Below are 17,014 nucleotides of genomic sequence, written 5' to 3'. Positions count from 1 at the left end.
ATTTTTTCTAGTGTTTTGGGCTCTCCAGAGAGTTATATCATCTTACTTTTGCAAGTGGCGTGTTTATATCTTACTCATCAACAGATGATGGATCTCCCTCCCTGCCCTTACCTAATTGTTTCGTCACCACCCCTCTTATTATTTTTAGCATAAACAGCTCGAATCTGCTGTCCAACAGCATATTTCAACCCACACCCCCTTTTAAACACTGCCAGCCGCCCGCCCTATTTTCATTCACTTGCTATTCCACAACCACCTCCTCGCTAAAACTGCTTCCCAAACACCTTCTAGGAGTCCTAGAACATTGTTATCTTGTATCAGAGCCCCTAAAATTTTAGAGAATTTTCTTGCTTACTTCAAAACAAAAAAAAATCATACAATCTTTGATCCAAGAAAAAAAAATTCCCCCACCATACCCTAATTATTCTCTCCCATGTAACTGTCCATTTCTTCAACTACTTTGTGCTTGATAAAAGAGATCATCCTTCTATTTAAGCAATTAAATGTAATGTGTCCAAACTTATGGCACTTCAAAAACTTTCTGGCTATGACGAATTTAGGAGTGTTGGTAGGCTCCACCTTTTCTCCATTTTTAACTGATTTTTTCTCTGGTAGGGTTGGTTGGAATGCTCCATTGGGTGTACTCTCGTTTCCTGATCAAAAGGTTGGATATACTATAATTTCTAATAGGTTGTAACTTATATCACGTTACCGATAGATAGTATCAATCACCCTAGATATCGAGCTATGATTTTCCCCTCATACCCCACTAACTCACACTTCAACATAAGCTACTCAAACTTAGCTGCAAAGATCTTACAACTATAAATGGTGAAATCTAAGGAACACATCTTGTCTGCGATGTTTCAATAGATACTTGCGTCGCATCTCTCTTTTCATCTTCAAATAGGTTCTGATTTTTATTCTCTCGCCCTAGCATAGACTTTTCAAATTTTTCCACTATAGAGATGCACTCTTCTTTTACATAATAGTGGTTATCATTACCCCTATGTCAGGTGGGACGTTCTTGTATTCAAATACAATTAGAGTCACTTGATAAACTCTTCCGGATCCATGCGACCATCAAAGTCTGTCAAGTCAATCTTCACTCCAAAGTTATAGTTTCTCCTTTGGATTATTAAAGTCTGTTCTTTATTCGGTGAGTTGCAACAGGCTGGTAGAAGGGATTCACTTCCTTCTCTCAATTCGGTGAGTTGCCATTGTGGCTAGTATCACCTCAACAGATTATGTCCTTTAAAAGACAACAAGTATCCAGTGCGATTGGAGGATTCCTTGCCACATATCCTCTGTGGTAGGTTCCTAGACACTTCGATGAGAATTTCTTCTACAAGAGATGGCGTCATTGTCTCCCAATTAGATTCTCGAAGAATGTAAAATTGCAAATCAAACGTTAGTACATGTTTTGTTGGAGAGGGGGGAGGTGTGGATTATGGAAATATTGGATTTTAAAATTTTAATACTAGAGCAATGAAGGTAGGAATAATTTGGGTACGATGAAAAAATTTTTCGGAATTTTGGATTGGAATAGAAAATCTAGAATTTATCAGACTCTAATACCAGATGATACCATTCTAAGACTCCAAGAGGGGAAGCGAATGTCGTATATAGATGTTTGTGGAATAGTAAGGGGATCATAAAATGGGTGGTCCACGACATTTGGAGATATAAATAATGTTGGATGGTTTTTTCAGCTGAAAAATAGCTGGTGTTGGCCGTTTTAATTTTTTGGTTAAAAAAAAAGGATAATTTTGTAGATATGAAAATAGTTTAAATATAAATATGTGATTTTGATTTTTTGACAGTAATATATTTTTTTTTTATTTTGAAAAGAGATGAGACCAAATGGGTTTCACATATTGAATAGTTTGGATGACTGAGCGCAATACCACAAGTAACACACTTATCCCGAAGAATAAGTATATCACTTGTAGTAAACTCAATCACCTAAACTAAAAAATTTATGACATCAGTTTGGTCTGCGAAACATTTTTATACGAGGCTAACAAGTTCTCCTATCTAATATAAGGATTAGATAGGGTTTATTTTACCTGGATTCCAAATTTCATATAGAGCCAAACCCCTATAGTTAATTACATATCAAATGACCGGGTCACTTAAGAAAAATCTTGATTAAGATCAGTGGTTCTGCCTTTAAGATTTCAAAGTTAAAGTTTCCACGATTAGACATGGAAAAATCAAATGGGAGTGGCTCAAACAGGAACAGTTATTTTAAGGAATCCAAAGGAATTAAGAGCAGGGATATCACGGATCCAGGGAAAACCCGAGTAACCCCCTAACTATCCTATTGTTTGGCTTTATATCTTTGAAATGATGTTGTTTAATGTTTAATCTTGCAATTTATTTAGAATTTAGGACTTATGTTCACACGAAATCTGATCGTGCAAATAGCCTAGAAAGATAGGAGGATTTACACTGTACCGTTCAGTAACCTCAGAATCCTAAAGTGTTATGACTTATAATTGCACAACAGGGTTATGCAAAAGCCTAAAAGTGTATGTGAGGTTTACGCTGCGCTACGCAAACCACCTCGAAATCTTATGGGTTGTTATTCAAACTAAGTGATTAAAGATATAAATGTACAGATCCATCTCGAAGTTGCTCTTCTGTGTGTCCTCGTCGTGCTGCCCACAATGTTTGCTCCAAGTTCCTCGTTGTAGCATCTTCGAGTTTGATATTAGTTTTAAAGGGTACATGCAATCATTTGGTTTTTCTATACTAAGATATAGTGTGTAACAAAACAATAAAATATGCAGCATAAAAGAAAAGTAGTAGAAAGTACAGTAAAGAAGAAGAACAGTATAGCATGTTGTGAAGTAAAATGTTATAATGTAAATTAAACCTGGAGGCCTTTTGCTCCTTTAAGCGGGTTGGTATTTACTGTACAAACAAAAGAAATATTTCCTGAAAAACTCGAAAAAATCGACAAATGACAATTCCAAGAAAATTATCAATTATCAAAATCTCGGGAAGAAGAAAATTATCAAAATCTCGGGAAGATCCCGAAAAAAGGACCTCGAGTGTTTTGCCCAAAAATTCCAATAGAACATATGAAAAAATCCAAAAAAAGGGGATTGCAAGCACTCGAGTCGGGGCTAGGCTCAAATATAATATATTTGTACTCAAGGGACGTCAAAGGCTACTATCAGCCACCCGGATGTATAGAACTCGTCACTCAACTAGAAATGTGTCCTACTATACCTAACTCAGGAGAGTACTCCTTAGCCCGGTATCGGTAATCAACAAGTGGACAACCAAGTTGTAACACATTCAAAATTTATATTTTAGCATGCACATGAATTTCAGGCATACAAAAATAAAGTTGTAGCAATTTTTTAGTAAAAATATTGTATATGTTCTTATCAATTTATTTTATAAATTTTTTTAAAAAAAGTATAGTTGTCATTACGATTGTCCACGAGTCGATTATGCCATCGAGCATAGGACCGCCAACAACCTAAGAAGGTACGGGTCCCCCGCTGGTCTTGTGTCGGTGAATGATATTGTCATCTTATAATTTATTAGATCCCAAGATTGGGTACTGATATCGTAGGATGGAATATCATTATGCTCTACCACCGGCATGTCTTTGTCATCATCGCCCTAAGCCTCAGAACAAAACCGACATACTTGCGACCTTGTTTGATGATTTCATATATAGCAAAAGGCTATATATTGACACTTATGTGTCAGACATAAGCACTGAAAACCGGACCAAGAAGCAAAGAAGAAAAGAATAAAAAAATTGGGATGAGAGAGAGGAACTGATCCACCCAAAAGATCGAAAGAATGAAGGGTAGAGCAAACCTCAAAACTGTGATAAAAAGAGAACCCAAGATCCTTGAATCAATCCAAGAAAGATATAATTTTTTCAAATTTTATAAATGGATCAACCCAAGAAGGGTATCCCTTCCAAATTTTGTTTCAAACGGGTCGAAACGGGCCCAAAACTAACGTAACAATTGTATCCACTGCTCCAACACCTATATGTACTCACACACCCCAGCCTGAACCGAAATGTAGCATTTATGTTATCCAAGTTTTAATGTCAAATCTCCAAACTCTTTTCCGACTGACAATTTTATGAATTTTCTAATCCTTTCACGGATACAAATTATATCATGTTTATGATTTCTCAAAATGAAGCTATAAGAGTCTTTCATATTTCACAAAGTAAAGAAGAATAATGCATAAGGGGGGGCAACCTTCTAGCCTTCCAGAAAATCGTGCCAAAATCAAAATCATTTAATTTCAACCTTCATTAAAAAAAAACTTTTCATACCATATAAACATGAAATTATCCAGATAAAACGATATAAATGCCCATAACCAGGGTCAACAGAGGGGACAGCCACCAGCCCAACTTATCTCATGAAGAGATCACAAGGTAAGGCTCACGGGTAGGGGCAGCAAGAGGAAGGACACCACACATTTAAGCTCACGGGTAGGGCCAACAAAGAGAAAGCCACTACAGAATAAGCCCACGGGTAAGGACAGCAAGAGGAAGACCACAAGGGCAGTAAACACAAGGTAAGGCTCACGGCCAAGGCACCAGGAAGGAGACCATCATCATTTAAGCTTGAACCAACCATTTTCAACATAAAAGAGCCACTAAAAAAAGCTCATAGCCAGAGGAAATGAGAAGAAAGTTAAGTCCCAAACCAACCACAAACCAACCACAACACAAACCACAACAGTAAGGCTCACGGCCAAGAGCAGAGAGGAGAAAACCAAGCCCCAAACCTAGCACAGAACATCCAAACAGGACAAAAAGAAACCAGCTATGATGCTCACGGTTAAAGGCAACAGACCAAGACCACTAAACAGGCTTCACGACAAAGGAAAAAGTAGCCACAAATATTATCATTGTGCTCCTTTAATATACATAAGAGAGTGAATGGACAAACTTGATTACCAATAAAAATCTCAGGAGAGACGTTAAAGAAGAGCCTCCAACCAAACTGTGTCCAGCAAAGGGGCAAACCGAGCCCACCAAAGGGCTACAACAGAAAAGGATTCCAGCCAAAACACAATCCCAAAAGGAGCCAAACCAAACCCACGAAAGGGCCAAACCGAGCCCAGCACAAGGGCAAACTAAGCCCAGCACAGGGGCAAACCAAACCCAGCACAGGAAGCAAAACAAAAGAATACCTCCAACTATAATTTAATTCCAAAAGAGCTAGAACTAAACCTAGACAAATGGGAGAACAAAAAAAATATTAAATATTTCCAACATTTATCCATAACATTTATCCATTCCAAAAGAACCAAAACCAAGGCCCAGTAGATGGGCCAAGATAGTTTCCAACATGAATCCATTCCAATAAAAAATAAAAAATAAACTGAACCCAATGAAATGGGAAAACAGAGAATAGTTTCCAACATTCATTCATTCCAAAAGAACACAAAAAAAAACGAGCCCACAAAATGGGCCAAAACAAAGAAACATCTTTCAGCTATAATTTCCAACCTAACAGAATTAAAACCAAACCTATCACATTGGCAAATCAGGCCTAGCATAGGGGCAAACCAAACCCAATCCTCAGGCCAAACCGAGCCCACAAGAAAGGCAAAACAGGGCAAAAATTCTCAGCTAGCATTAAATCCAAAATGAAGCCAAAAAAAAGTCAAAAACCGAACTCATCCATATGGGGAAAAACAGAGAAACATTTCCAGCATACAATCCCAAAAGAGCCAAACCGAGCCAATCAAATGGGTCCAAACGGGGTAGAACTTCCAGCATTTATTTGGACAGGAATAACAATAGTAAAAAAGCATCAACATTTCATTTCCAACATGAATTCTAAATGAGCAAATATCATTTCAGAGTTCATATTCATGATTTCCCATGTATTTCGAGCAGAAATAAAATGTAAGCTATCTTCTTCCCCCAAAAAAAATCATCCTTCCGTTAACAATAAATTGATTCAGCAAGGATAGAAAAAAAAAGGCCACAATTTCCAGCATACAGGCATAGGAATAATAGAAGTGTAAGAAGAAGATTAGCATATGATAATAGATCGAAACATGCTTTCCCTGAACAACAAATTTTAATATTTTAAAAATAAAATTTGATTTATGCATTTTCATTCGTGCGCCAGATTGTAGAAAATTGAATGTCCTTTTCAGGTAACATTAGCATTTTGGACACGCTGGCGTGGTCTATTTCTTCGTTGGAGATTGTTTTAATGAATTCATCGATTTGCGTGCAACTTGCTTATGCGCGAAATTATGGCAATATGGGTGTCTTTCGAAGCTAAAATTGGTGTCTCGGACGCGCTGGCGCAGTCCATTTTGTCGTTAGAGGTCATCCGGAGAAGTTCGCACTTTCACCCATCCTTTAAGCTCAATTTAAGTCCGATTTTGTGCAACTTTGTGAATTTTATGCATTTTGTGTGTGTGTGTGTGTGTGATGATAAAGTTCTGAAGAGGTTTTTCTATGGCTTGAGATCCTGTTGAAAACTTCTCCCTGAGTCTCCACATGATAGTCCTTAACCACTCGACCATACGACGATGGTTTTAAGATCATCAATGTGGGACATCAAAAGAGAAATAGGAAGTGGCTGGAATTTCTAAGGGGATAGATTCCAATACAAGTTTTCTAAGATAGTCAATAGGAACCCATAAAGCTAGATCCTAGGATCCTAAGGAAAAGAGTAATGACCATAAAATGAGGTCAACAGTTGGTTGAATGACGAATGGCGAGATAAGGGTGGCAAGGAGTATCCACCATCTATTCATGGGCAAGATATAGACATATCACCTGCAAAAAAAAAAGATATAGCAATGAGAGCAAAAAAAAAGGAATAAAATCTCCAAACACAATAACAATAACTAGAGCAATCAAAATTGCTCGTTGTTCATGAACAATTCGTGTTTGGCTCATTAAAAAACTCAGGTTCGATTTGTTCTCTAAGTTAACAAGCGGAACATGAACAATTTTTTAGCTCGATATATAAACGAGCCGAACAAAAACAAAGATTTGTTTGTTCATATTAGTCTCGACTTAGCTTAAAATAATTAAACTAATATATATATATGTAATTGATAAGTTGTATTTTTAAAAAATTTAATTGACTAACAAAGCTACAAAGATTTATAATCAACTTAAATTATTACTTAAAAAAATAGAATAAAAATATATTAATGATATTTTAATATAAATAATAAGATTTAAATCCAGCCCCGACCGTTAACATCCTACGACTGCGTGATTAGGGTTGTCAAAATGAGCTGAACACGAACACTTTTTTTTTTGATTAGGGTTGTCAAAATGAGCTGAACACGAACACTTTTTTTTTTGTTTGAAATATAAACAAGTCGAACACGAACAGTGATATCTTTTAACGAGCCGAACACGAACAGTGGTATCTTTTAACAAGTCGAACACGAGCTGAGCCTGGGCTCACTAATGTTTGATTCGTTTATACCCCTAACAATAACAAAATCCCCAAAAATAGCACAAGAAACACAAATAATTTCCTCATAGAAAAGAATCCAATTGGAACTAGAGGAATATGAATGAAATCAAAAAGTAAAGAACATTATGTTAAAATAGACAATGGGACATAATCCTGAGCACAATAGGCTTCTTATGACCGTGGGAATCTAGAATTCCAGCTTGAGAACTCCAAGAGATTGTGGGATCCTGCCTTTTTGCGGTATTACAAGTTGTGATCTTGGGAATGCAGAATCGGGAGTTCGACAAGATTACGGGATCCACCTTTTCCCAGGCACCACGTAGGGCGAAGAGCTCCCGTATCATTTTGTTAAAGCATCATACATACATGATCAACTTATAATACAATAATAAAAGTATTTCAACGCTTTAATTTTTAACACGTAGAATGCATAGTACTACTATAATTTCAAAGATTAAAATTTAATATGTGCAAGGCAATGAACAAGTGTAATTACATTTTAAAATTAAAAAGTCAAAAGCGTAGATTAATAGAATCACATTCCATTTTTAAATAATAGTGTAGATAAGAGGATATTATGGAGGCTGAAAAATAAATTTTATAAATAAGAAATTAGCTCTATAAAGTTGTGTGAACTTAAATATTTAGTTGTAAGAATATCATTAATATCAAAATTGAGTGTTGTGGAAATAAGAATGTTCATACGATTGTGTGGAAAAACTGAAAATGATTAATTAAAAAAGATAATACAAAATATTGATGTGTCAATTATTGCAAATAATGTAGCAAGAAAGAGGCTTTAGTAATTTATGCATGCATAAAAACTAATAAGAAAATTTGTTTACCATACATGCTTTTAAAATTAGTATCAAAAAATTAGGAATAAAAAGAGGTACAACCAAGGTTATGAGGATTAAAACTGTTCAAAATGATGGCTGCATAATAAGAACAACCCAGAGCATTCAACAAGAACAAATAGAAAACAAGGATTCCAAAATCCAACCCTAAATAGTTATGATATAGCAAATGATGATGATGACTAAAAAAATACTCAGAATAATGGACAAGATCAAAGTATAAACATTACTTGTTAGGAGTAGACATAGGTTTACTTAAGATTTAATGAATGAACTGAATTTAAATATAAACAAATTAGTAAAACTTGGTGATTAAATAAATACAAGACAGTATCTTAAAATTGGCAAAACAGAGCATGAGAGTTAAGTTATTCAAACGGTCCCTTAATTCTTAACAAGCATGCAAACAAAGGAATGCATCTAAGAAAGAAAATGCAATCCATAAGCAGAAAAAATAATATTTAAAAAAAAAGGAAGGAGCATTTGCCAAATTAAGTATTCCAGCAGGGAGAAACTTACAGCCAGTTTCCTAAGAAGAATGCCTGTTGTGCAGAAAAGTAGCTTTGTCCGTTCATTCCTAATTTTATGAGGACATAAAAGTTTCATTATGAGCACATCTGCATCGCTCCAAACTTATTAGTATCAAGTCACGGATAAATACAAGAAAATTAAATAAATGATGACAATCTATTTATGGAAAGACAACAACAATTTACTAGCAATTGGCTCATACAAATAGAAGCTAATGGGGAATTCAGTAGCTATAGAGAAGAATTAAGGAAATTGATGTGACCAAAATTGGTTCAGAAGATTATTTCAGTGATATTTATTAGGGAAAAATGAGTTCAGTTCATACATTTCTGAAATTTGTAATAGATGGAGCTTTCAATCTTCAAAGTTCGTCATTTTGGTCATTGATTTTTTGTTCCATCTGATATTTTCACCAGGCTGATTTTGTATGGCATGTGAAAAAAATATACTAGTTCAGGGAAGAAAAAAACATATAACGAGAAACAGAAGAGATGGGTACATGCACAGCAAACACCGTCTGGCATCAAAAATTTGAGATTTCACACAAGGGATGGATCAAGGAAGTAATTAGGAAGACCGACCATCTGCTGTAGAGAAGGAATGCTATGGTACTAAACCAATTTTACAGATGCTATGGGAGATTTAGGTATGCCTTAAACAATTGAAGAAGGAAGACTGAACAAGAGTGAAAAATCGGGCAAGCAAATAAAGAGTAATAGATGGAGCTTTCAATCTTTAAAGTTTGTCATTTTGGTCATTGATTTTTTGTTCCATCTGATATTTTCAACAGGCTGATTTTGTATGGCATGTGAAAAAAATATACTCGTTCAGGGAAGAAAAAAACATATAACGAGAAACAGAAGAGATGGGTACATGCACAGCAAACACCGTCTGGCATCAAAAATTTGAGATTTCACACAAGGGATGGATCAAGGAAGTAATTAGGAAGACTGACCATCTGCTGTAGAGAAGGAATGCTATGGTACTAAACCAATTTGACAGATGCTATGGGAGATTTAGGGATGCCTTAAACAGTTGAAGAAGGAAGACTGAACAAGAGTGAAAAATCGGGCAAGCAAATAAAGAGGGAGAATCATTTCGGACATCATTTTATTACAAAAAATGCAATCTCCATTAGATGATGCATAACAGAAGATCGTACAAAATAAGAGTAAAACTCAACCAAAACATACAAATGACAGTAGTTCCCAATATAATTAAAATAATGACTGATAAATGAACTAATAAAAGAAAATTAATGATACTAATCTATGCATAGCCATATTTAATATCAATTGCAAGCAAAAGTAGGAATGGTGTAATTTTTCATAGAATATAGCCATTTAAGATTTTCATATTCCACATAAAAGATGAAGGACTAACAAACACACCAAAAAGTTCGGATGATAAAGCAAATGATAATTGTACAAAACTAAAGTAAGAAAATATAGTCAACTTGCAAATGATGATTGTACGAAAGTAATGTAACCATTTCTATGGTCAATATTTAAATCATCATCATCCTCATAATCATTCTTATCTCTCAAGTATTTGGTGTGGGCTAATTATCAACGATTATGGATACTAGAGTCATGTCAATTTCACCTGGCACTATCAAGGCGAACCTGATAGCCAACCAATGACCCATCACCACCTGGAGAGGGCTCACATCGTTCATCAGTCACTCTTTTAGCCACTGATATGGCCTGCAAGTAGGAATTTCAAAACACATATTATGATGCTTAAACATAGAAGCTGTACAATAGACAAAGCAAGATAGACATAAAATACCATTAAAAAACAGAAAATTGACAGTAAATTAGTTGTCATATAACATGGAACAGTCGTGGCACCTAAAACATCTCCTGACAGGCATTGTACGGGGAGAATTACTCTTCTAGCGCATCTTTCCACTCAAATTTGTCTTGTCACTTCCCTGCTGGCCTTCCCAACTCCTTCAGATGTACCCTTGTTGGCAGATTCAGGTGTAAGTGGTTGTCTAAATAAGAGTGATTATCTGCTTTGTTTTTTTTTTTTTTTTTTTTTTTTTTTTTGTCCACCTTCAAGGCTACGATCTAGACATCTCTCAAAGACCAATAAGGCTGCAGTTGCACAATGTTATTTATAGCTGGCTTCAGGTCTCCCAAATATCTGGCTATAGTATATTCCTGTGGCTTGCCCAACTCGCATTTCATTTAAAGCTGGTCAAACTTTGTCCTAAACTCCTCCACTGATATGTCTCTCTATTATAGGTGAAGAAGCCTCAAAAGCATATCATGATGGTAGTGAGGTAAGTATTTTCTCTATATCTTCTTCATTATCTTCTCACATATGATAATATTTTCACTTCTCTCCTTTGCCTCTGCAAATTTTCCCACCACAAGAAAGCGCTCTTTTTCAATTTGATGGTCGCGAGCTTCACGCTCATGCCTTTTGTCACTTCTTTGTCTTGAATACTCTCTCAATCATCTGGATGCATCCCTCATTCGAACTCCAGTAGATATATTTTCATTCTGAAATCTCTATCCTCCATACGCCGCCTCCTCTCTTGGCCTTCTCTGGTAATGAATTCCGAAGCGTCGGGGCCAGTCCTCCTCATCATTGAAGCCCTTACTGTGTGCAAACACTATCTTTGAAGGTGGAAAAACAACGTCACCAAAAGCCTATACAACTTACAGACAGAATTCAATTCAAAGATCAAGCAGCAAGAATACACCGAATGGAGTATCCCTGTCAGAGGAAAAATTAGTTCAGAGTAGAGAAAAGTGGAGACAACCAACACTCTCAAATCCATCCTAGCCAAAAAAGTATTTCAAGTGCCACGGTTTGGGATAAATTGCATCAGATTACCCAAAAAGAAAAATGATATTTTTCATTAAGCATGGAGCAGTTGAAGAAATACGCAGTGACATGAGAAAGGATGAGGATCCTAGAAAGAAGTACTAAAAGTCAATGAGGAAAAGATGCTAGTGATTTGGTGGGTCCTTCAAATTGGTTGTCTTAGATGACGATGAGTCCAAGGAGCTAATACCAAACACTGGGCAGTCTCAGCTAAGTGGATTTCAAGATTGTATGACCTACAGCATACCTCCTAGGTTGTCATTATTTAGGGAGGTACAGTATGTCATCACTTCATATAGAAACGAGAAATTTTTTAGGATTTCTTGAAGACTCTTTGGAATGAACTGAATACTAAATTTCAGTTCAAATCAGTAATGCGTCCCAAAAAAGATGACCAGGTAGATGTGAGCATTACTTTGAAAATATCGACAAGTTTTTTGTGGAAATGAAATCGAGCTGTGGGACCCTGACCCTTCTATACAAGAAAGAGAAGTCTCTCCTAGTCAAGGAGAATGATGTGTGAGTGTCCTACATAAATGCGGGATTGCGCATCCCGTGATTTCGATCTCAGAATTTTTGTGATAGCATGATTCCACCACTCACAGCTCTAGTGATTATGGAAGTAATATGTGTCGAGATTTCCTTTTTTTCTGTTTATTTTATTTTTAACAAGTCTCCTTTTGTTTCTCCTTTCTTATTTTTTCTTATTTTACTATTTCTAATTAAGTTATTTTCCATTAAGGAGCTTCTACATATGTTGTATACTTCTTCGTTTGGAAGATGAATAATGGTATTTGTGTTTTGAGACTTGGATCACTTTTTTTATGCACTTTGGAGTAATATATCATCTTCCTTTTGCAAGTTGTGTGTGTGTATCTTGCTCAAAAAGTGGTGGAGGATCCTCCTAGCTACTCGTACCTCATCGTTTTATAGTTCCATTACTGATTCTAGTCCAAACAGCTGCCGACTGGCAAAATCTCTCATCAAAAGCATATTTAACCTCATTTTCATCCAAACACTGTTGATACCCAAAATTTCACTTCCTTGATATCTCACAAACCCCACCCCATACATCCACTTCCTAAATACCTTCTATAAGCCATAGAAGGGTATCATGAATCCTCTTTTTTCATTGAATCTTGTTTAATACTCAAGTTATAGGGGTGAGCAAGAAATCTGATCAACAAGGCAAGCAATTAAAATATGGAGGCAAAACAAAAAAAAATAGTTGCACATGTTGGCTATAGTAACAATCTTTTCAAATATCACCATTGAATATATAGTAATGTATATGAAGTTGGAACCAAGAAATTAAACTCTACTGACAGCAAGAGAATCCATACCGCAATTCTCCTAGGTTGCGTACATATGATATTACAACAACCACCCAATCCTGATTTGATCATGTCATCCAAAATAAACTGAGGAACCTGCAACATTTACATAGTGGGAAGATGATTGTTAATTATCACAAATAAATTATCATCAGTGGACTAAGTGATTAACAAACACTTTATGATGAAAGGGAAGAAGAGTTACCACTGTTCACGGTAATCTACTCTAGGTTTTGCTGAGTCAATTTTAAATGAACTATTACAGGAAAAATATGAACTTATGGTTGGAGAAAAATATTGATTTTATTCAAAAACCATAACATGCCTTAAAACAACTACTCATTGAACATGCCAAACAATTACTGATTAAATACCATTTTCAAAACAGAAAAATAAGTTCTCCCAAAAGTATATTGGGCTCTTCTCTATATTAGCTATACTCTAGAACAGGGAATAGCTCAGTATGTTCTTTATTCTTTATTTAACAGAAGCCATCTGCCCAAAGAGGCAATATTTACATTTATTGTTGTGCTTTAAACTTAAAGAACATTTTGTGAAACTAGATCCTTGATGCTAAAGGCTAGAACTGGTAATGGCAACCAACTACTGGTTAGCCAAAGAAATTTCTAGTTCTCATTGCCACAATACTGTGGAGGTAACTGTTTGCGGCATCCAAAAGGGGTTAGCCCAAAAAAACTTTCTAGTTCTCATTGCCATGATAGTGCTGAGAGGGCTTTAAAGTTCCTTGTTGAATGATTTCTAATTCTTCACTTTTCATTGTATTTCACGAACATCGCTTATATTCTAGAAGGCTGATGAGCAAGCCCTTGTTTAATTCATCAATTATATCACTACTCATCAAGCAAAGTAAAGCGCACCTGAGTTGTTTTACCAGAACCTGTTTCCCCAGAAACAATTATCACATCATTGTCATGGAGCAGTTGTAAAAAAGTATCTTTTAGCTTAGCTATAGGAAGAGCTGCTCTACTCTCCAGCATTTTCTGTAGAAATAGACAAATTTATATCCATATGTAAGTCTCAAGGATAATAAATCATAAAAGGAAAAAATAAAAAAGTTTTATGGTAGCGAGCAAATCCATAAAATTGGATTTCAGTTTCTCAACAAAAAAGTAAGAGTAGCTCTCAATTATAGCCGAACCATAACATAAACAATGCAAGAATTTTCTTCAAATGTTGTTTTTATTCATAAGCAACCAAATGCATAACCAAGAAGAGACCATGTATTTAGGATTCTTCAATTTATTCAGCAGCTCCTCTTTCAAATGGTTGCTCTCCAGTTGTTCATGATAGCATAAACCTACAGATCACAACAGGCATTTAGAAATAGATAAAATGGCAAAAGAACATCCTGAAGATGCCAACAATAAAATCTTAGGTTTCAAATTTCAAAAGATAACTACAATTTAAGAGAAGGATAAGACTAGGAGTTTTTGCATTCGTATGTGGCATTGTAGACATGCTAGACTGCATGTGGTGACACATTGTCAAGAATTTTCAGTGGAACATAATCTAAACTTAGATTGATGAAGACCATTAGAAAGGGAACAGTGCTAATCATACTGAAATAAGGATGAAATTGAGAAGAGGATAGATATAAGATACTTGACTTTGTAACTGAGGAACAAAGCTAGAAATAATCCAAAACATTATAGGCCCAAATAGTAAACACCCTTCCATATGTTATGTAGCAACTTGTACACATCAATGTCATATGAACCAAAAAGTAAGTTTTAAAGGGGAAAAAATTTTTATGATACCATTCTAATACTCTTAGCTAGAAGGTATTTGGGAAGCGGATTTGGAGAGAAAATGGTTGTAGAATAGCGATGGAAGGCTAATATGTGAGGTCAACAGTGTTTGGAAGGGAATGAAGGGATAAATCTGTCATTGGACAGAAGGTTTGACATCGTCAGTGACTTTCCTAGCTGAAATCAACAAGTTGGACGGTGAAACAGTGAGATACAGTAGCAAAGAGGTTCCAACAACTATACTCGATATACACCACATCCAAAAGGAAGAGGATACAGCGTTCCATATAGGAAAATTCACAAAAACATTTCTAAATTCATCTAATCATAAAAAAAAGAAATCCGAACAACCCAACACACATATTAGCCTCTTTGGTTATTCCATGACCACCTCCATGTGAAATCCGCTACTCAAATACCTTTTGTGAGCCCTAAAACGGTATCAACTAGTATGAGAGTCCGACAAACCCTAATGAATTTTCTTTCTTAACCTAAATCTAAAACTAAAAAAAAAAATCCCAAATCATTATTTCTGTAATTCATAGACAAACCCCCTAAATTTTCAAACTCCAACATTTCTACCTTGACTAGAAAATCACTCGGACACCGACCACCAAAGCCTAAGCTCTCGACCAAACTTAATTTGCAACCTGCACTTGTCAAAACCCTGATAGAGAGAAAATGACTCCATGCCTCCAAGGTAGAAATGTCAATTAATTGCTAAAATAAGAAGCAAATCCTCTATAGATCTAATGTTTGCTACTGCTTATAAGAAAACCATCTTGTTATGTATTTATATTTAAAACTTCATTCTTACAAGTACACTATACTATGTAAGAAAGTTTAATTCGTGTGTGTGTGTAAAATCATTTGTTTATTATGAATTTTGTAATAGTTTTATTAAGAAAATCATAATTAAGTAAAAAAATATTGAATATCAAATGTCAAAATATTTTTCTAGTACTAGCTAATATAGTTGATTATTAACATACATTTATGTTAAGCAGGAGCGGAACCAACCTCTTTTTTTAAGGGGGAAACTAACACCCTGTACCTAATGTGGGAGAGGCTAGGGCAACGAAGGGCGAAGTGATATTTCAGAAGGGGCAAAACTGATATTTTAGGAGTGGCAAAAAATCAAAATGTCTTTCCATATACCCCCAGGACCCTACCTGGGTTCGCCCCTAATGTTAAGCAAAAAATGAATAAGAAAATAATTTAATAAGCGCGGATGATCAATATCATATCATCTTATTGTGTAATAGATATGGAACTATAACAATAAAACGTGCATGGGAAGCCAAAAGCTCTCACAATATAAGCCTTAATGGACATAATAAATAAGACTTTTATATTGAAGTTGAAATAGTCCAAATGGTATGAGGGGTTATTGATAACTATAATGTTGGACTAACCAAACTTTATCAACGGTAATTATGACCGACTGACTAGACGGCAACCTGAAGAATTTAAAATGTCAAAACATATGCAAAAAATCATCTGACATTTCTAGATAATAAATATTAGAAATAAAAAAGAAAAATAGAAAATGAAGAAAGTATATTTCTATATGAAATTGACTAGCATGGGACAATAAAAAAAATTTGACAATAAAAGTTATATTGAATTTCTGGCAACTGTTATATTTAAAATTTATGATCACATCTTCATTATTATTTATGTATCAAAGCATATCTATATAATTATTGTTGCAGTAGGCTAGTTAAATTTATAAACATATCAATATCCATATTATTTTTTTCTTGTATGTTTGTATAAAGGCTTATTGTTGTTCTTGTTGTTCTAGTTGTTGTTTTTCTTGTTGTTTGAATCTTATTTTAACATTGTTTATCTCATTAGATTAGTTCTCACCAGATACTACAATTACAATTTTCAGGGAAAGAAAAAACAAGTGCATTTGTAGTTAGATGACCCATCTATTCTTGTAGCAAAAATCGTGATTTTATATTTGAAGTTTATTTATAAATATGCATTTTATTTAATAATTGTTATCATTTGTTAATGAATATTAGAAAAGTGAAATGTAACTACATGTTTGATGATAATTTATAAGGCTAATTCTCCACTAACTCGACCCTGGTAAGTAAAAGTCTAGATAAGTGTCAATTAAAATTAGTCTAAAAAAATTGTCCGCTTATGTTACATCTCTAGTTGACTGGAGGAGTTAATTGGAGTGGCATACAACCTCTTTTTTTATGGTT

The 17,014-nt window shown here is 35.0% G+C and overlaps 1 protein-coding gene across 2 annotated transcripts in view; it reads right to left on the bottom strand.

Annotated features, from left to right (window-relative positions):
- Positions 1-17,014, bottom strand: part of LOC110031419 (DExH-box ATP-dependent RNA helicase DExH7, chloroplastic) — a gene marked incomplete at its 3' end in the record, with an annotated part of 94,359 nt that overhangs the window by 67,057 nt on the left and 10,288 nt on the right. For both annotated transcript variants that reach the window (XM_020734601.1, XM_020734602.1), the window contains 5 exon segments: positions 8,837-8,894; positions 10,454-10,554; positions 13,033-13,119; positions 13,902-14,024; positions 14,262-14,341. In XM_020734601.1, the coding sequence (XP_020590260.1) occupies positions 8,837-8,894; positions 10,454-10,554; positions 13,033-13,119; positions 13,902-14,024; positions 14,262-14,341 (449 nt within the window).

Source organism: Phalaenopsis equestris, unplaced genomic scaffold (assembly GCF_001263595.1).
Source record: "Phalaenopsis equestris unplaced genomic scaffold, ASM126359v1 Scaffold000810, whole genome shotgun sequence".
Lineage (NCBI taxonomy): Eukaryota > Viridiplantae > Streptophyta > Magnoliopsida > Asparagales > Orchidaceae > Phalaenopsis > Phalaenopsis equestris.
This window is presented reverse-complemented; position numbering and strand designations above follow the sequence as displayed.